Here is a 21,570-nt window from a genome sequence, read left to right as displayed (position 1 = left end):
GTTAGCAGAACTGGGCACCTGAAGTCTTGCTTATTGAGGTACTTTCTTCCCTTTCACACCATGAGTGTTTTGCTATGGTTCCTGCCCACATGCAAAGTCTTGTATGGGTGTAGTATACTCTATGGAGAACCTTTAGATGAATTAACCCAAAACTGACATTGAAAGTAATTTGCTTGTGAGGAATCACAGCCTTTTATGAAGCGGTCTACTCCAGGTCCGCTGTTATTTGGTTCACAGGTGTCCCAGATAAGATAACCCATTATTTTCAATTTCTATATGCCATTAATTAAGGTCTTTTCGTCATTTCTGCTGTGAGTACCACAGTTTCAACCAGCGAGCAATCTGTGCATTCTTCAACGTGTTTACTACCTAGAAGGTTTTTTTTTTCTTGTCAGTTTTCATTTCTATCCTGTAACAGCAGTAGCTGGCTAAAGGATATTGTGGTCCCCACATTATATATAACACCCCAGAGAGTCTCCAAGGAAATCCTTGCCAAGGTGGCCTCAGCAGTCCATCTGATTTATTGAAAAAAATCCCTCAAAAGTGTTCTGCAGAACAGGTAAGAACCTGGGGAGAGTCATTTAAATTAGGCTGCCCTCCCTAGTAATGACGGTATCCCTAATTCGCTGCTAAGAGCCATAATGATGTTCCACACGGATAAATGGGTCAAGATTAGGCTGGGTGATGGCGCTTACCTACCCAGGACTATCCCAACCCAGCAAGGGTACGTGTTAGCACCGACCCTCTTCAAACCCTTTTTAGCTGACTTGCCCTACTGTCTAGCTCAGGTTAATTTTCATGCTCCAAAGTTGGGCAGCACTCTACTACCTTGTTTAATGTACGCGGATGATCTAGTATTGCTTAGCCAGGCTTAAATAGGCCTTCTAAGGCTTCTGAAGACCGCAGTTCAATATTCTGTAGCAACGCCATGGAGAAAAAAATAAAAAGTAAAAAATAATGATTCAGGGGAAATCTACTCGGAGTCTCCACCAGTGGTACATGGGCAAGCACAAAATTGAGCAGGTGCGAGAATACAAACACCTGGGCATGCTTGTTGATAGCCAGGGCCTCCTTAAAACACATCTGGAGTCAGTGTGCCAGAAGTCTCTCGCTCCTACTGTCGCATTCAAGCGCTCTAAAGCAGCTACAGGATCACACACTTTTTTTTTAAAAATCATTTTCAACCCAAGTTAATTTCTACCATTGCCTATAGTAGCGAACCCTTAAGACGAAGAGACTCCGTTCATTTGGATAAAGTTATAACTAAACTGTTCAAGGCTGTTTTTCATCTGCCTCCATATGTAGCCCCAGCTCATCTTCGCCTTGAATTCGGCCTGGTGAAGGAAACTATTGCTAGGACGGGAGTTTTTGTCAAACTCTTCTATAAGCTAAAGACAGCCAGTTGTGAAATGCAAAACTTTTACTTATGGACTGAAATTGAAGTCAGAACCTGTTTACCAGCCAGAGATTACCTCAACAGCTCCCTGACTTCGCTAGGTTTAAGGGAACAATGGATGACTTTCACTTCCTACTCCCAGGCCAAGACTGACGAACAAGCCCATTAAATCCAGCTCGCTGCTTCCGGATAAAGCAGCATTTCCACAGAGATGGCATGCCTGGCTCACACTGGCATCCTGCACCAAACAAACTCCTCAGCCCTATCTGGGCACAGCCGTCAAAGCTCAGTTTAAAGCAGCTTTATGAGGTTCCGAATGGGGTGTTGACATCACTTTTACATCTAACCCTTGGAAGTGTCCCAGCACGACAGACCTCTGCCGGCTCTGTGGAGAACCTCCAGAAACGTTGGTTCACCAGATCTGCATTTGTATGGCTACTAAACAAGATCAAAGGTCTATTCTAAGGTCAATTTGGAACCAGAGGGGTTATGTTTATGCAGGCCTGCATAATTTGCGTCCTTTAGTGCAACAGATATGCAGCTTTGCTGCAGGCTTGCAAGATATTTGGTAAGGCTGAAACCGAAAATCACTAGCTTATCAGCAGTCTCCTCCTAATGACTAAGGCCCTCATTACGACTTTGGTGGTCCAAGGATCACCAAAGCCACGGTGGCAGTCTGACCGCCAGATTACAACCCTGGCAGTTGGACCACCAGGCGACTGCTGCCACCTCCAGGATCATAGATCCCGGCGGGGTGGCAGTGGTAGGAGTCGTAGTCAGTCACATCGGTATGGAGTTCAGCACTGCCGTGCTGATCATGTGTCCCCTTTCCGCCAGCCTTTTTATGGCGGGGTCCCCACCATGAAAAGGCCAGGGGAAAGGCAGTGCAGGGGCCCCTCTGCCCAGCACTTTGGAGTGCGCACTGTCCGCTTTGGCAGACAGTGCACATTCCGAGGGTGCTGGCGGCACGCTATGTGCTTTGGCATCGGCTCTATATGGAGCTGAGGCTAATGCCGCTGCACTGTTTCCACTAGGCTGACTAGTGGAAACCTCCTAATACAGAAGTTTCTGCCGGTCAGCCAAGTGGAACATCGTAATAGGGCGGGGAGTAGGGGGAGGCCAGCTCTGCAGTAGTCTCCTCCCCGCAGGTCTGGCAGGCCGGCGGTTTGCCCACCAGTCTCCTGATGAGGCCCTAAGTTTACAACCTTGGTAAAGGATGGGCTGGTCACATTTTTATGCCTTATTTAATGTTTCATTTGTTGTAATGAATTTGAGTTTTTATTTTGATTTCATGTTATGTTTGTAATTAGCACTTTGTGCAAAGGCTTTAATCAACTTTAATTAACTATGCGCTTTATAAACTACTACTTCTACTACTGGTAGTGAGAAGCAGATTTTCCCAAATGCAATATTTCCTCCCTAGAGAGGCGAATCAGCTCTTCGAGATTACGCCCCCAGAATCCCTTCTTTTCTTTGGTCGTTTTGTCCCAAGTTATTTGAATCAGTCTCCAGGTATTCTAGGGAACATCCTGTGAACAAATTCTCGCCCACCTAACCGACAACAGGATCAATTTGTTCTAATAAATCCAGTTTGTATTCTCTAGTCATTAAAATATAAAGCAACCTAGATATAATGAACCGAGGTTCTGCTGCATGCATCTGCCTATAACAAACTCCTATCGACCAGCACATCATTTAATCCATCACCAGAGGTTCCAGAAAGAGTACAATAGCAGGGGTAAGGGAGAAGTAGCTCAGCTGCGTCCCCTCTCTTGCTTTAATTGTTTGGGCCATACTTCATCCACTCTTGTTTGCGTGATGGAGTTGATGTGCAAGAGCTTCACCCTATCCCAGGTACTGTGGGCCAAAGTTCATCACCTGACACCCTAAAGATAAAGTGCCTCTTTATGGAAACAAATGCTGATTGACAAAGACAGGCAGCTCTACCAACGACTCAGTAGTCACATGTTCCCACACAAAGCAAGGGGGCAACTGTGAGGCATTAATCCAGGTTTATCCGGATGGATCAGATCGTCTGACTAGCAAGAGTCTGTTAGCCTACAAATTCACCAGGGCTTTGTTTTTCGGCAATCTGGAGGGATAGGGTAGGATATGACACACACTTGTCTCCTCATTTCCTCTTCTTATGCATAATTGATGGACAGGTTTGAGATTTACTCAATTAAACTTTTGAGTATGTGAAGGTTTCCATGATTATTAGGGAGTAGTGTTTGGTTGTGAGCAGGCACAGCTTGGATTCTCCTACAGAAGAGAGCACATCCTTTGCTGTTGTGATTAGGTGTGCAGTTGAGTTCCTGGACATAACTACTACCTTAACTGGAAGTAAAAAAAATGTCCTTAAGCCCTTGGCTACTAAGCCTTTTTCCCCAGCATGCTAAGCCCTTTTTGGCTATTTGGGGTACTTCATGCACAGGCCTCTGTAACCTTTCTTTTATCCACATAAGGTATCCATACTTAATTTGCATCATTTTTTTCCAACATCCTAGGAATTCTAAAGGTACCCAGAGTTTACGGATTCCCCTGGAAGCGACCGAGATAATAAAGGAGATAGAGCAATTGTATTTTAATTTTTTTAAAGTAGGAAAAAATTGCTCCTCAAAAATACATCTGTTTTATTTCCTAAAAATAGCACCATCTTCCAGGCTTTCAGTAACATACAGAGGTGAACCAAAAAACCTATTGTTTTTTGCTACAGTTTTGGCATTTTTTAAAGAAGTAGCCTATTTTTTTCCTAATGTTTATGCTTTCAACCTCCTTACACTTTTGTGGTGGAAACCAGGGTAAAATCCATGGGTGATCCCAGAAAGCTATAGATTTCTGAAAAGTACACAAAATTCTAAATTTAGCAAGAGGTCATTTGTGTGGATATCTCAAGTTTTTTTTTCAAAGAAACTAACTGTTGAAATAAAACAAAATGAAAATGATAAGGAAAAAACAGGCATTTTTGACACCATTTTCATTTGTAACATCTTGTCATGATGGCTGAAGTTACCAAAACCATATACCATTAGCTCATCTATACTCTTATGGTTGCTGGGATATATAGGGCTTGTAGGTTTATTTCTGAAATGGGCACCAGATAAGGAGTTTAGGAGCCGTTGTTATTTGTACATTTCTTTTTTTTGTACATATCCGCATGTGATTCAGGGAGCATTTTTCAAAAGGTCTTCTTTTTTACACATTAGCTTGCATTTGGAAGGCACACATGCTGAGAAATACAATTGATAATAACAGATGTTCTACTATTCTGTATTCCCACATATCTCTTGATAAAAGTGATGGCTCACTTGTGTGAGTAGGCTTAGTGTCCACGACAGGGAAGGGCACAAAACGCAACAAGGATACATCACTTTTTTTCTTCTGAAAACTGAATTATTTTCTTCAAGTGGGTAGCTGTGGAATTTGGGCCCTAAATCATGTTCCACCTAAGGAAACTTGCCAAACCTGTATTTTTTAACAGTAGACCCATAGGGGAATCTATGTTGGGATGACTTGTGTGGTTCTCAGCAGGCTTTCTTACCCAGAAGCCTTTGCAAACCCCAGACCTTGTGTAAAAACACATATTTTCTTCACATTTCTGTGGGGAAAATTTCTGGAATGTGCAAGAAGCCACAGATTTCCTATCACCGAGCGCTCCCACATGACTTCCAATAAAAATAGTCCCTCTCTTGTGTGGGTGGGCCCCAGTGCCCACGAAAGGTGGGGAGATCTAAGGCTAGTGTGGCAACATCAACAAAATGGGTAGCTGTGTTTTTTTTGGCCAGGGCTCGGCGGCCACCCAGGGACGCCTACCAAGTTCAGGCATTTCTGAAAAGTAGACAGCCATGGGAGTCCAGGGTGGTGTGCTTTGCTTGAACTCCACAAAGGTTTTCTTCCTACAGTGCCCCGCAAACCACAAAATCACACATCCCCTTGCATTTCTACAACCTAAACTTCTGACTCTCAGAAATATGAAGAAACTTGGTGTTCTTAGCCATGTTTGAGGTTTGCAAGTGCTTCTTGGCAAGAAAACCTTGTGGAATCCACATAAGAGACCCCACCCTGAAGTTCCCCCTGTACCTAGTTTACAAAAGCATCCAGGGTTGGTAGGTTTTTCTTACAGACTATGTATTGAAAATTGGGCAGTCTGCCCCAGAGGGGTGAAGGAGTAGGGGAAAAGTGGAAGAAAGCCAAACCTGTGCTAATATTTTAGAGGAGCATCCCTTGCACAAGGGCCGTTACCGCTATGTAGGAAAATAAAATCCCTGGTGTCTACAGGTTTCCCTCCCACCAGGGCATATTGACCAGAAAAATTACTGATCTTCCAGCATGCCATTAGCATCTGAGCAGTTGAGGAGGGTTTTTACCTAGGGCCTGTTTCATCTGAGCCCTTACTTCCATTTAATGAAGTCCTGACGATCACCCTTTTGGCTACTTGAGCCAAGCCCTGCTCTTATCTACCAATAACCAGGCAGGTGACCGGGCGTCCTAGGCGGAAGCCGGGTGACCAAGGCTCACTTACACAGCACAGACTCCTGAGAGTTTGGTGGTCCAAGTGTTCACCAGTAAAGTTAACCCTAATACATTCGCTGTGACTCCTCTTCTGGATATGGAGTCGAAAATGACAGCCATTCAGAAAGGGGATGTTGTCCTCCTCCAGTTTGGCGTTGAGATCGGTCAGTGTGGGATGCCTGTTAGGCTGCCACATGCACTCCTTTTGGGAAATGGCCACTTGAGCTTTAACCATTCAAGACGGTCTGCATGCAACAAAGTACATCATTAGGCCTGGACACGACTAACTGCTTAGACCATGTGGTAGGGACTGTTGTGGTGCTCCACCACAATGTATTGATGCAATCCACTGGCTTTTCTATGGATGTCAAGGTATCTCTAATGGATATCCCTTGAATGGGTCCTGCCTTTTTGATGAAATGCTGATTCTAGCCTCAAATGCTTTATAGAAAGCAGAGTCACTGCTTGTTTCTTCAACCTTTCTACTTCTGCCTGCCAGCTTCCCCAACAGTCCCAACCTTGCCCAGGCTGCTCTAGAGGAGTGGCAGATAGGCATTGCTAGGCCCTGCCACCACCGCAGCACTCAGCCCATTCCTTGCGGGACCCAGGATGGGGATCACACAGACATCTAGCAGGTTACCAGATACACCAATCCATGCAGTTCTCCTATTCTGAATTATCACCCTCCAAGTCACTTTAGTATACCCTTGACTGCACACATACACCTGGTGGGAGGCAGGACCACAAATTTTATTTCAGGGTAGAAGGCTGTTACATCTGACAGATGGATCTTCCAGATTGTCCAGCCGGGCCATGCCCTACCATTCCTTTCTGACCCACCTCATCTCCCTCCTGTATCAGAGTGGATTTTGTAAAAGCACCTATCCATTTTGTTGGAAGGCGTACAGGCTCAGTTGGCCAAAGGGGCCATCAAGAGGGTGCCACCTGTGGAACTAGAGGCAGGTTGCTACTCCTGCTATTTCCTTGTGCCATAAAAGAATGGAGCCCTTCATTCTATTTTAGAGCTATGCCCTGTGAATGCTTTCCTCTACAAGGGCAAAAAAAATGCTCACTTTGGCTCAAGTTCTGTCTGCTCTGCATCCAGTCAACTGGATTGTCTCCTTTGACCTGTAGGATGTATAATTTCATGTGCCCGTCCTGCAGTCACACAGACATTACCTGCAGTTCAAAGTCAGCCAGGAGCATTTTCAGTTTGCAGTGCTTCCTTTCAGCCTTACCAGTGACCCTTGGGCATTCAGGAAAGTGATGGTGGTGCTTGTTGCCCATTTTTGTAGGTTGGAGATCCCAGTTTTCCCCTATCTCGACAACTGGCAGTTGAATGCGGGCTCGCCACAATCAGTTGTAGACCTTCTTCAGACGACGGCAAACTCCTGACATCAATGAGGTTCTTGATCAACAAGCAAAAGTCACTCCTGATTCCTTTGCAGAGGCTTCTTTTTATTGGAGCCACTTTGAAGTTCAGGGCCTCTCCTCCGTTGCTACAAGTCCAAGACATTTGGGCTATGATCCCAGTGTTTCAACCTCAGTCCTGATATCTGTGAGAGCAGCTATGAGGCTTCTGGGCCTGTTGGCCCCATGTATCTGGCTTGTCCACTTCACCAAGTGGCATATGCAGGATCTGCACTGATATTCTCAGTTAGCCCAGCACTAAGGAAACCTGTCTGACGTCATCCTGTTTTCAGAGGAGACTGCACAAGATCTGCGATGGTGGCTGCTTCAGTGCATCCTAACCAGTGACAGACCCTCCTCCTTTCCCTCACCGAGAGTTGAAATTAGTGACAGATGCATCTCTGCTGGCCTGGGGCAGTCATCTGAAAGAAGAGCATACCAGAGGACTCTGATCTCTGGCAGAAACATTGCTCCACATGAATATGTTAGCGCTACGGGCCATTCGCTTAGCATTGAAAGCCTACCTGCAGTCCATTAAGGGAAGGCTGGTACAGGTTCAAATGAACAATACCACCACCATGTGGTACTGCAACGTTCAGGGTGGAGTGCGGTCCTATGCCAAGAGGTGTTGTGTCTCTGGAGTCGGGTTGAGCGCCAGGGCATTTCCCTCATCCTGACACCCATGATGAGGTCTTTAAAAGCCATGGTGGATGAGCTCAGCTGGCTGTGCCAGCAGATTACAAATGTAGTTTGCTCACTGAGATGGCACAGGTATCTTCCACAGTGGGGAGAACCTTGGTTGAATGTTTTTGCACTGCCAAGAACGCACAATGTCAGTACTTTTGCATGTTCGAGTTTCCAAGAAAGCTGTCTCTTGGTGACGCATTCAGACTAGAGTGAAGCATATAACTATGATACTTCTATTCCACGACTGCCTCTTCTGCCTGAATTCAGAAGATCAGGAACTATTGGGCCTAAGTAATCCTAGTGGCTCCGGATTACACAAAGACTGTGTGGCACCCAGAACTTCTGGGCATGAACATTTGTCCTCCAATAAGGTGTCAGCTTTGGAAGGATCCTCGTTCGCTACAGCATGGCAGGGTTCTTCACCCGAACCTGCCCAATCTACCCCTCCTTGCATAGAGATTCAGTGGCCGAAGTTTAGTGCTTCCAGTCTGTCACCTGAGGTTGTGAATGTCATTCTCTAACCCAGGCTTCCTTCTGCAAAGTCAATCTATAGTGGACATTGAGACATATTTGTGGCCTGGTTTGGAGTTGGCAACACAAACCCTTTAAGAAGCCAAACTATCGAGTGTATTGCTGTTTGTATTTTCCTTGGCCCAGCAAGGCCTTGCTGTGAGCACTCTTAAAGGTTATTCGTTGGCCTGGCGTTTTTGATTTTGCTGGACCAACCATCCTTGTTTAAATCACCTGTTTGTATGTTCTTTATTAAAGGTTTGACACAAATGTTATCTCCAAACCGTTTGTGATGCCACAGTAGGATCTCAATTTGGTCCACACTGTCCTTATGGGCACCCCTTTCAAACTCATACACAGCTATTTGCTGCACCTTCTCCACTCAACAGTCTTTCTCGTTATGATTATTTCAGCGCATTGAGTGAGTGAGCTCCAGGCTCAATCTGTGTAGCTCCCCAACAGCTTTTTCTTAGACAAGCTGGTATTGAGGACTTGGGGGCCTTCTTGCAGAAAGTCATCAATCCGTTTCATGTTGGGCAGTCAACCACCTTTCCAACATTCTTTGCTTTACCTCACCCCTTGAAAGAGGAGGAGGGACTCCATCAACTAGATCCGAGGAGAAATCTAATCTTTTATATTGGTCGCAGCAAAGACCGTTTAGTGGATGATCAGCTCTTTGTGGGATTGTCCTGGACAAAACATGCATGACAGTGCAGAATATGACTGTGATGATGGATTAAGACAGATTGGTCAAGGAGCAGCCTCTGGAAGGGCGGAGGGCTCATTCCACCGAGCCTAAGACTGCTTCCACTGCATTGGCATGCGAAGAGCCTTTTCTAGACATCTGCCAGGCTGTAACGTGGGTGTCACAATTGTTCACAAAACAATACTACCTTGACAGCCAGGTCCATCAGCACAGGCGTTTTACCCGTTCGGTCTTGCATGTCTTTTTGATCTCACCTCACTCTCCAGAACCACCTTCTTTGGAAGCGGCTGTGTTGCTATCTGTTCGAAAGGTGAGGAATCTGCTGTTAGAAGTATCCAACAAAAAAACACAAGTTACCTTTGGTAATGCTCTTTCTGGTAGATACGCTTTAAAAATACATATTCCTCACTGCCCTCCTAATTTCGCCATCTGTGGAGTGGTTTCCTTTTGTCCTCTAAAGAGGTCTCATATTAGAAATCTACACACTGGTACCTCTGATTGTGTGTTTTTTTTATTTTTATTTGGTGCTCTGCGTGGAACAGTGCAGAAAGAGTCAAGCAAGAAATTGACGTTTGCCCAAAGGGATGGTGCTTATATTCAGTTTAACTCTGTGACTTCTGAGGTGGAATGAGGTGAATGTGGAGCTGTGGATTCCACCTAGTGGAGTGCAGGAGCACTGCTGTGAAAACTTCCTGATCTAGTCTAGTGCCTGGGGAACACTCGAAAGGAGAGGACTCTGCTGTTAAAGTATCCAACAGAAAGAGTGTTTCCGAAGGTAAGTAACTTGTTCTTCTTGAGCACTCTAATGCTTACATTTTATGCATTTTAACTCCATTTTATATATTTGCTTGAGAAAATCTAAAGTGCCAGTGCAAGTTTTTTTATTTATTAGTTTATGAAAAATCTCCACTGTCAAAATATATTTTTATGTGGAGAAAAATATAGTTTCCTCTGTACCCCAACTAATTTTGGTGGTTGTTCCCTTCTCACTTTTGAAAGGGACTTGATTCTACCCAACTGAGCTAAATCTTAAACTTTTTTTTGAGAAGTAGGAAGGGATTTTCACCTTCCAAGTCTCTTGTCCCTCCTGAAATAGTGAGATTATCACCCCGAGTTATCTATATAGCTGCCTTTTTTGAGGTTTACAACCTTATGAGACAGGCATCACAAACTGAATGGCAGTTATGTCAACAAATCTTTTAATTGCGGAGACTAGTCTGGCATTTTGAATACAAAATATTCTTGAGCGGGAAAGAGTATTCAAAGTCTAGTTTTGTGATGACCCGGGCCTGAACAGCAGCTTTCAGGTGGTCATGTGAGGTAAGATTATATATTTTTTAATATTTTTATTTTTAGAGTGTGGAGAAAGTAATTTGCACACTTGGCAACTTAGTTGATCTGAGGTAGATTGGCGAGGGGAGAATCTAAGGCAAAAGCTCACATATTTACTAAAGTGAGAGTGATGGTGAAAAGCTATGGTTTTCAAAACCCTTAAGAGAGGAGTCACATTTTTGGCAAGAAGAGATGAGGTGGGAATCTGCCATCTATACGTTCAGGCGCAAAATGTTTTCAGACATCCAAGAGCAACACTTTTTGTCATTATTATATTGGACAATTGGTTTTGCACTTGTAAATAAGGGCCACTTAACAAGCAAACATGCATATAGAAATAGGTTTTTGAAGTGGGCACTGCATGTCTAAATTTGATACAGATGTGCATTTGCATATTTAACTTTTTATTATGGTTGCTCCATAGGTACAATATCCCCCCCACCCCCCATGGAGAAACCCTCTGTCCTCATTAAAAAGGATATGAGAAGATGAGACCCATCCATTTTCTCGTCCTGTTAACCAGTTACTCTTGCCTTTGAGAAGAGTTAAATTGTTTCTTATCATGGCAAACTACTTTGAAGTGGTATGTGAATCCTTAAACTTAGGAATTTGTTGATGTTCACCGAACTCCTGCAGGTAGGCCCACCCAGAGGTGCCCACAACCTCACCCTCACCCTAAATTTGCAAAAAGAATAGTAGCTTGCTTGAAGAATTCCCCTATTTGCAAATTCCCTTTTCACATGTCAAATTGTTGACTGGTTTTTGTGTTAAAACCTTGCATTCATTATAAAGAGATGAAATCACATACACACATCCATCTGAAAACAGATCATGTACAATTCTTGCATAAGGTTAACACCGCCTTGGACATCATTCCATTACCATAGGCAACCCGTCAAACAGCTACCCTTGATAGGTCTGAGTAAAGAAACACATGATAATCAAGTCCTAAATCACACTGAAGAAAAATTACAACCATCCTAATTCTGTCAATCAGGATTAGGGATTTAAATTTGCAAACTGTTAATTTTATGCACCTGGTTAAATTCCAATGGTGAGTCACGCTCAAGGATAGTAGTACAGCCTATTGGGGCATTGGTGTAGGCGGAAGCATTGGGATGAGGAATTCCATAAAATACATTGTGAAAAAAGGTAATGGCACCGAGATTGCAGACCGGGTTCACTTAAGATGAAGCAGCTGCAGTAACCTCCTCCTTTGCAGTGAAGCCGATCAACCACACACCCTACGAAAAGAAGGCAACCTGCAGAATCTCCTGTAGTAGCAACAGTAACAGCAATGTGGTGAGTTCACCAAAAAACATATAAATGAGGTCTACGTAGGTAATACATACAGTGATATGCAACTTGAATTGACACTTAATTCTTGCAAACAAGTTATGTTTTAATTTATTGTTTTTTTATGTTTACCCAGAATGATACATATATTTATTTTTTAGGTGTTAGATGGACTTTTAGCTCAGTATGGGACAGTGGAAAATGTAGAGCAAGGTAAGCTAATGCACCACTGCATCAAAGGTATTACCACGTATCACTAACCTAAAAATAACACTCCACGTGTAAGATGTTTGTCTTGTGGCCAGAATCTGTTATCAGTAAATGTACATATAGTATTATGTCAAAGTCTGGTCTTCTGAAATGAATTAAAAATATAATGTTAGTTTCAATTATCCAGCTTGGTTTTAATTGCAGTATTGCCCTATCGAATTTCTTGTGTGTTTTTTTTTTTGCGCCCTTTTGTAGTGTAAATCATTCAGAAAAACCTATTTATTCTTGATTGTTAAAATCATGGATGATCTTGTCTTCAAAATTACATTTTATTACCCTGATTCCACTTTCCTTGCTCAGTAGTAGCACACCATGCCTGCATACGGCTGTGCTGGCACCCACAACTGCCTGGACCATGTTCTAATAGCTCTGCACTTCATTGTCTCCATCAAGGGGTCGAGGCAAATATTTCACTTTTTATTGGCAGAATCTCAATATATGATGAATTTGAGTGCTTTAAAACATCTCGTTCTGTGTTTGTGTCATAGGTGTTTGACAGAATGTACAGCTTTCCATCTAAATCAAGGTCCTAAGTAAACATTCCTTTACAAACGTCTTCTTTCAAGGGACGTCTTAGGAACATGAACTGTTGTACACAGTAAAACGGCATTTGATAATTGGGGCCAGAATATTGTATACCTTGATATAACAGCAAGTCCTCCCCATGATGAGTAACTTTGTGCCATTTCATTAAACATTTAGACTCGGTCTTGATTTGATTTAGCAGACTAATAAAGTATATAGACATAAAAAGGTAAAGTGTGAATTGAACATTATAAAATGCTATGTAAATTAGAAAGTGGAGGTTAAAAAGGAAGTTGGTATTTTTAGATTGATTCCAGACAGTAGTCCAAGTACAGCCTTCGCCTTTGGAAATACAACCACATTTTGAATAGCTCCAACCTTCCCATTAAAATGAAAGTTTCGATTTTTGTGTGTGAGTTAAATTCAATTTCATAGTTTGTGTATTTTTGATGTATACCTGTTTCTGTATTTTTGCATGTTCTTTCGGAGGTCCAATACATAGACCTTGGTGAGGCTGGGACGCTGCTTCCATGAGTGATTCGATGACGGTTTACAAAAGTCGGAAAGTTAAGAATCACAGGGGCAGAGGGATCTCTCTCGTCTCTGTTGCCTTTCCTATGTCAGTGACAATTATAAGTCTTCCTTTCCCGTTTTCGGTTTGTACACCTCTTTGTTAGTTTGAAACACTTCAGGTTTGAACAGTACAGTCCGTAATCATCTGTTTAATCTTTTAATTGACCCACATTGGCTGTGTTTTTACCAAACACTGGGTTCCCCTATCTGCTTTATTTATTAAATATGCATGCCTTTTGACTGTAAAATCGTTCAAAAACACATTTGCAAGTCTTGCTTGTAAACATGTAAGTTAAAGTGGAACCGTTGTATTCATTCACATAATCATAGATTCCATGTGTGCATAAGCACCTCAATGCATGTATTCCACCTTGTAAAATGAGGCTGCAGCTCTCTCACTTCCCTAGTGTTCCATCACCCTCGAGGTGGAGCCATTTTTATGAAGCTAAGCACACTTTTCCTATTGTGTGCCTAATCCTACGCATCATCTCTGAAGATGGAATAGTGTTTCATAGAAGAATGTCTCCTCCAGAAAGTTCGAGGGTAGAGTAAGTTAATGAAGGGTCTGGCTTTTGGTTGCTGAAGGGCCGACCAGCATAGGGAGGGTCTACTCACCTTTCCTGGCTCCTGGTATTTCTCCACTTTTGAGGGACATGTGAATCATTATCTTTCAAGTAGTAGAGGGCAGCTGAAATTCTACTATTTGTTTTCTGTCCCTCAAATGTGCCTCTTGTCTTTGTAAGAGGGACTCGTAAAACTGAAACCTCACCTCCCATGCTGCAACACTGATAGACTGTTTTACACTGACTCTTCTCCCCTCTGCCCAGCGGATAGTTACTTGTTAAGGGCAACAAGCTGGACCTGTTGATAAGTCAGTTTGGGGCCAATCAATTCACAGGAAAGCAAGGAGACATTCTATAGTGATCTTGAAGGACCACAGTTGACAGGTTTTCTCTGTTATCTTGCTTTCCAGTATCTGTTCCTCAAACATACCATGAACACCAGAACTCACTTGAAAATAGGTAGAGCTTCTGTCTGAAACTGAAGGCTTTTACAATTTAAATTTTCTCGGAAAGTTGGCAGAAAGTTTGCAGAATTGGAAGGGTCTCAGTTACACATCGAATTCAAACTGGTTTAGGGACAATTTTCACAAGGGAAGAACATACTTTATAAATTCAGTCACCAGTTAGCATAACATCGCAACTCACAATTTTCTTGCCTGGTTTCAGGAAGTTAAAAGTTGGTATATGTCCAAAACTGGATTTACCAAAGTTATGACACTCTGATCTTTAGAACTGCTGTTAATGATCCAACTGTATCAGAAATAAACATGCCTACACATTTAATTTCTGCAGTTCCTACGGACCGGCTAATACGCCATTACATGTAGATTTTATGGAGTTGACCAAATCACCAATTACAAAACACATGTGTCTTTCTGTTGTTTGTAATCTGGTCTCCTGCTTAACTTTTAAGCAGGGCGTTAATGTTTGTTTATCTCTTTTGATGTGTTCCCTCTTAACACCGATATACATGGTCTGGTTGTACATTAGGCACACTGGTGCAGGAGTAGCTCAGATGCTTTGGAACTACTGCGTAGCACATGGAACATTTCTGCTTACCCCAATAGAGATAATGAAAAATGTTACTAGAGACTAGGAGGCAGACTGTCTCTCTCTCTTCTTAACTGAAGTGACTGGGAGAGGAACACAGCTTCCCAACTGATTTCTGGTTGCAGAATCAAAAGTGAAGAAACAAGAAATATGGAGACAAAATTTTGTGTCTGCATTTCCCTCCTTTCATGCACATCTACTTTAACACAGCCAGTCAGTCAAAATAAGCTTATTTTGGGTTACAACCCCAATAAACTTGAAAATACAATAAAACATGTTAAATAACCGCACTCGTGATAAAAAAAATACCAATTAAAACATCTTGGTATGCTATTGTACGGAAGCAACATAACAGAAGCACTTATGGAGCTAGACTGGGCTTTAAAAATGACAGTAGATTCAAAGATTGGTCCATCATTAGTTGATTGGTTGACATACTTGTGGCAGTATCATGACATTTTTAACGAAACCGTTCTTGCATGAGGATAGTGTTGTAACTTTAACATATCCCCAAATTTCAGCACCACTTAGTGAACCATTTTGCTCTGGACTTTGTAAACTTCTGTGACTGGGAAAGTTATTTATCAGCATGATCTCTTGTAAAACATATGGTTGGGCCTTTGCACTGAATCTGAAGATTTCTTGACTTTGTGATTTGGTTTTTCCGTTTTAGGTCAGATGATATTTGTAGCCCTGGGTATAGAGAGTATTGTATCTCTTTGGTCACGAACCATCTAGCATGAAGTTATTCTTGAATATTTTATGAGGTTTAAGCATGATCAGTTTTGTTTTGGAGATATTAATATCTAACCATTTGAGTCTGCAGAATTATTTGAGTTTTTGTAGGAGGTTCTGTAGGCCGCCTGGTGTTTTTCTAGACCAGCAGGGTTTTGTCTACTCAAACGAATGTGAAATTCTGAAGGTGAATAGTGATGGAGAGTCACAAATGCCAGTGCTCACAAACTCCTTATTATCATCTCTGCTTTCTTTTTTAGAAGTGTTCCATATTTACTTAAAGGCACTTTTTGATCCCTTCTTTTAACCAGGCACCATCGGTGTGCATTCCACTTCTTCTTCGTCTGCCTTGTGTTCTCTTCAATTTCTTCATTGATTGTTTCAGTGCTTTCTTTATTTATTATATCCCTTACTTCCTCAAACCATCCCTTTATCCCTACAATCTATGATCCTTTTCATCATCCCTCTCTTCCCTGTATCCCTTCCTGTCATTCATTCTACTATTCCTCCTTAATCCCTTCCCTTGTTTCTCTTTCCTTTTTTCCTCTTCCTTCATCGCTGCCTTCCTTTCATTCCTTATTTTCTTGCCATCACTTCTCTTTGCTATTTAGCGTCATCTTTCTCCAGTCTCCCCAAAATAGCCGTAACCATAGTCAATTTATTGTTCATTTTGAGGAATCGGTATCTCTTATGAATTTGCTATTGAGAGCTGCCAGAAAGCTTCAATGTCTAAAATCCTGAAGCAGTGTTTGGAAGTTTTCATTCAGATTTGGGAAAAAAATCCCCATGGATATCTGAATTCAATGATAGTAATATTCATTATTATCCAGATATCACATTTGCAGTATATGCCATACAGATTTACTAACTCTTATTTTATGCCAACTGACATGACTTGATAACACATGAATTTTCAAATAACTTTATAGCAGCTTCAATTTTCATGGTAAACTTGGACAGAGGTGCCCTATAAGAAAGGACACAGCCAAATTTGAGGGCAACAAATATCTCCCATCCTCCTGATAGGAGGCAATTGGTGTGGAGTAAAGGCACAAGAAGTGAGAAAAATTATGAAGTTTGACCGAGTGGGCTGCTTGCCCCTCAGCTAGGGCAGTCTTTGTACAACCTATCTGGAAAACACCACCAATCTTTGAGGACTTTGAAGAGGACCATTGCCTTGCATGTCAGCACTATTCATAAGGGCAGTGGTGAAAGAGAACTCTATTGGAATGCCAACGTTGAGAACCACCAACACCTAATGTAGGTTGCAGCTTGTTATAGTTCGTATCCGGAGGAAAGGAAGATAGAAGGGAATGCTGAATTGGCAGCCAGCGGTTCTACTAGCTAACCTCAGTATTTTCGTCTGCTTTTCTCCCTGGAAATAAGGGAATTGTGACAACACAGTTGGTATAAGTGTCATTGTATTTTGTGTGTGTACCAAAAAAGAAAAATAAGGTGCTCGCAAATGAATGAGAAACATGAGTGAGCTTTAGCAGATATAGTTATCTTTTACAAACTGTGGATGGTTGACACCCCGAAGTGTGGCATCAAGACTTGCTATTCCCTGAAGCATAGTCTGTCCTTTATCAACAAAATAAGTCCTTCAGGACTCTGATGACAAATGTGGTAATGATCATTTAGCTTGTAAGATAGATAAGAAAGGGTACAATCAGATTGAAATGTAGTTGAGGGGAGGAGCCAAGATGGCGGCCGGGACGGTCGCTTGATCCGAGCGCTCCGTTCCCGGCCACTTCGGGATATCCTGGCAGGCGCCCCCCCAGCGGCCTGACAGGGACGGCCGGGACGGCGGCGCGGCTGGGGGAGACCGGGGCATTCAGCTCGCGCTGCGAGCGCGCTCCGGACCCCGCGGGGCGAGTCTGGGACTCGTCGGCCCGCGCCGAGAGCGGTGAGAGGCGGGGGGAGCTGCGGCTGCGGCCCCGGTCGCGATTTCACCGGGCGCGGCCACTGCCTGCCTCCCTGCCTGCTTGAGACTGGGAGAGCAGGGGAGGCGCGTCCGGCGGAGGATTGTGCAGTCTTGCACTGCCGGGCGCCCTGGGACTCCGTCTTGAGGAGCTTGGGCGCCATCTTTGATCTCGGCGGCCGGCGGGTAGAAGGGCGGCGGAGGAGCAGTGAGGAGGCCCGGCGGGGCAGACGCGGAGCGGCGGCGGCTCAGCAGGCAGCGGGGAGTCCAGGACCAGAAACTTTGTGCATCTGAATAAAAAAAAAAATAATAAAAAAATAATAATAATAATAATAAGGCGGGGAGGGCGCCCACGAGTAGGGGAACACCAAATTTCGCGGAGGGGGTAAACCTAGGGGGCGGCAAGCACCCCCCCCCCTCACTCCACCGATCCACCCACGCAACTGGGCAAGACAGAAGCGCACTGCGTGCTCCTGGGAGCACAGCTTATCCACCACAGGCAGAATGGATGGCTGGGCTGGACTGTAGATGCGTGGACTGTTCTGGACTTTCTAGCAGTGGGTCCCTGCCACAAGGGTTCCTAGCTGCACAAGGCATATTCGCAGCACCCCGCGAGCGCCCCAACCCGGGACCTTTCCCGTGCCTCGGCTCCTCACCCGGCCGTCCAGCAATTCTCCCCTCTATCTGAGGGAAACCTCTGACACCAAGCCCCGCCGCCACACAAGAAGAAACAATCGCTCTTCCCCAAGGACAGTATCCCCTACACATTTCGACACGCCTGGCGGACAGCCCCATGGGAACGCTGAGTTAGACCTTTGAACTTATCAATGACTGCAGTATTTGTCACTGAACACACAGGCCAAAATTAGCCAAATCAGGACTGGATGCTCCTTTGCTTTACTGTCTAATCGCAAGCCCATCAGTGCGAAATCCCTGCGGATTGGGAGGCACCCCCCTGACAGCCAAAATGGCCGGTAGAGCCAAGTCAATCAAGAACCCAGATCGAACAACCCAAGCGATAACGCCAACAGATCAACAACTTGGCCCATCCTTACAATCTCTGGAAAACACACTTCTAGCGCATTCAGCCCAGTTCGAGAAAGCATTGCAGGCAATACTGGACACTAAGTCATCACTGGAGGGCAGAATTGATGCAGTCGTGCAAGACCTGAACCTCCTGCGAGTGGATCATCGCAGCCTAGCCGAAAAAGCAAAAACAACTGAAGCTGAGATAGCGGAACTAACCCCAATAGTGCAAGGGAATCAAAAACAAAGTCAGCGCATGGATGAAGAGCTGAAGATACTCTGGAGAAGATCCGAGGAAATGGAGAGCAGGGCGCGCCGAAATAACATGAGATTTCTGGGATTCCCGGAAAGTATGCGTCAACCGGAATCAGAAATTTCCCTAGAGCAGTGGCTAATTAAAGAGGTGTTAAGTGGGGCTCCATCCAAGTTTTTCTCAGTTGAAAGGGCTTACAGAGTTCCGGGTAGGCCTCCGGCCCCTGGCCAGCCCCCCAGACCATTGATTGCCAGGTTCTTAAACTACAGAGATCGAGATGCAATATTGCAACAATTCCGCAATAAGGGCCCGTTCAAGTATGAAGACTCGAACATCAATGCTTACCCTGACTTCACGCAAGAGGTGCAGAATCGGCGTAATTCTTTTGTTAAAATCAAGCAACGCTTACGAGAACAGAACATAAAATATGCCCTGCTCTTCCCAGCCAAGTTGAGAGTAGTGATGGAGGACCGTACCCATATATTCACCAGTACCGAGGACGCCTGGACATGGCTCCATGCCAAGGGCCTTGCACACCCCCGAGAAGACGCAGATGAGGACGAGAAATGGGGGAGATCCACTGCAGGGACGAGATCCAAATGGCGTACCAGAGGCCAGCCCAATGTCCGGCAAGCAGCAGAGGAAAGAGCAAAAGTGCTTAAAGAGACGCCATTACATATGCAAAGCAGCAATATAACTCCCGGTGGGCTTGTGGAGCTGGAACTGGATTCAGACACAGCCAGCTCCGTATCCACGGTAACTGGAGAACTAGGTGGGCCGAAGGTCACTCCGAGATCTGCGGATGATCTATAAACTAGTCGCTCAGATCCAGAGTGAACACTAGGGATGGCGCTCGTACCAGGAAAACCTGCAGAGACTCCACGACACTGCCGAATTGCGGGGACAGAACGCTTCCAAAAATATACATCTTTGATATAAACACTAAGCTAAGTGACTTGGGGCACTAACAGGTGGCAAGAGGCGGGCGGGTGGGGCCAGAAGGAACGGAAACATGCCAAGGGGGGGCGCCTGAGTATATTGGCAGACTTAGTCTGCGGCATGATGTGAGCCCCTTACAAGAGCCACATCTGTAAGATATGAGAATCCCACTAAGTAAATCCAACTGGATAAAAGTTATGTTACGCATTTTTAAGTTTTGTAGTTTCATTGTAGTTGTAAGTAGCATAGGGGGTTTAACCAGGGGGGTGGGGGTTAGTAGTTTAGTAGAAATGCAGCGATCGGAATCACTTAATGCACTAAAGATGGACCTGCACCCGTTATATCTAAATGTTAGCAGCAGAAAGGCAGAGACCAGATGGGCCAACATTAAAACCCAGGCTCATGTCACAGCAACATATCCCCTGCACCCTATAAGATGTCTTGTAGAAGCAACATGGGGAACCAGTATATTATACTAACATGGAATGTCAGGGGCCTAGGGACCCCGAACAAACGGGCTAGAGTGCATGCTCGACTTAAGAGACTAGGAGTGCATATTGCTATTTTGCAAGAGACACATATGCTGGAGGGGGATCTACGAGACATGCGAGTGAAGTGGGGGGGCCAGCTGATTGGCACAACATATTCGACCTTCGCGAGAGGGGTGCTGATCTGGATAGCAGCGGGAGTTCCATTCCTCATGTCAACACACAAGATAGACCAGGGAGGGAGGTACGTAGTAATGGAGGGCAGATTAGATGGTAGACAAATGGCTGTGGTCGGGGTATACGCCCCAAACAGTGGCACCACAGGCTTTCTCACCACTCTCACCCCAACGTTGCTGACCCACCCCATGCCCCTTGCCATCTGGGGTGGGGATTTTAACAGTACCCCAGTGGCAGCATTAGATAGAACTAGCGCCCACCAGAGCGCATCACCTAATAGGAAGCTCGTAAGTCCCCTGCAAGAATGGGCAAATGTTATGGGCCTATATGATGTATGGCGGTTAGGCCATCCAGAGCAAAAAGAATATTCATTTTATTCGGTCCCACACAATACCCACACTAGAATTGTCATAATATGGGGCACTCGCGAAATAGGGGCGCTGATAACTGAATCCGAATACTTGGCAAAGACAGTCTCGGACCATGCGCCTCTGCGGGTAACCCTGAATTGGGGCAGGGCACGTCAGGTAATACCCACTTGGAGATTCCAGGCGGAAGCTCTACAAGACCAAGCATTCGCTACATCACTGGGGGAAACTATAGGCCAATATTGGGAAATAAACGCTATGTCTGCAACAACCCGGGCGATAGAATGGGATGCCCACAAAGTAGTGGCCCGCGGAGTATGTATGTCCACTACGTGGGGAGTGAGACGCTCCTTACAGGCGGAAATTAGCAAACTTGAGAAGGAGCTGCGGGATGTGGAAAAAGCGGTAGCACGGGGGGAAATTACCAGTATTGCCCTGAAAGAAAAGCGCTTAAAATATAATGAGGCAGATAGCAGGCTCCGCTGCCACGACTATAAATATTACTTAACCAGGTTGCAAACGGAAGGAGATAGATCAAGCAGAATGCTAGCGTGGCTACTACGTGATGATAGACAGCAGGCCCCGATAGGGGCCATCCGGGTGGGCGCGCAAGAAATGGCTACTACACAAGCAGAAATAAACGAGGTGTTTAGGAATTATTACTCTAACCTATACACTAAACGTACTGCGTGCACGGCTACACAACTAGAGGCCTTTCTGGCGGACTCCTTCCTACCCCAGCTACCACAACCAGATAGAGATGGAATTGAAACCCCTATAACAATAGCAGAAATAGAACTAGCCCTTGCACAGCTACCCAGGAACAAAGCACC

At 44.5% G+C, this 21,570-nt stretch overlaps 1 protein-coding gene across 1 annotated transcript in view; it reads left to right on the top strand.

Moving 5' to 3' along the window:
- IGF2BP2 (insulin like growth factor 2 mRNA binding protein 2) overlaps positions 1-21,570 on the top strand; it is a 479,778-nt gene that overhangs the window by 125,724 nt on the left and 332,484 nt on the right. Inside the window, exon 4 of the mRNA XM_069225797.1 lies at positions 12,011-12,062. Coding sequence (XP_069081898.1) covers positions 12,011-12,062 — 52 coding nt within the window. The remainder of the gene's footprint in view (positions 1-12,010; positions 12,063-21,570) is intronic.

This window comes from Pleurodeles waltl, chromosome 3_1 (genome assembly GCF_031143425.1).
Source record: "Pleurodeles waltl isolate 20211129_DDA chromosome 3_1, aPleWal1.hap1.20221129, whole genome shotgun sequence".
Lineage (NCBI taxonomy): Eukaryota > Metazoa > Chordata > Amphibia > Caudata > Salamandridae > Pleurodeles > Pleurodeles waltl.
The sequence above is the reverse complement of the archived record's forward strand: the minus strand, read 5'-3'. Positions and strand labels throughout refer to the sequence as shown.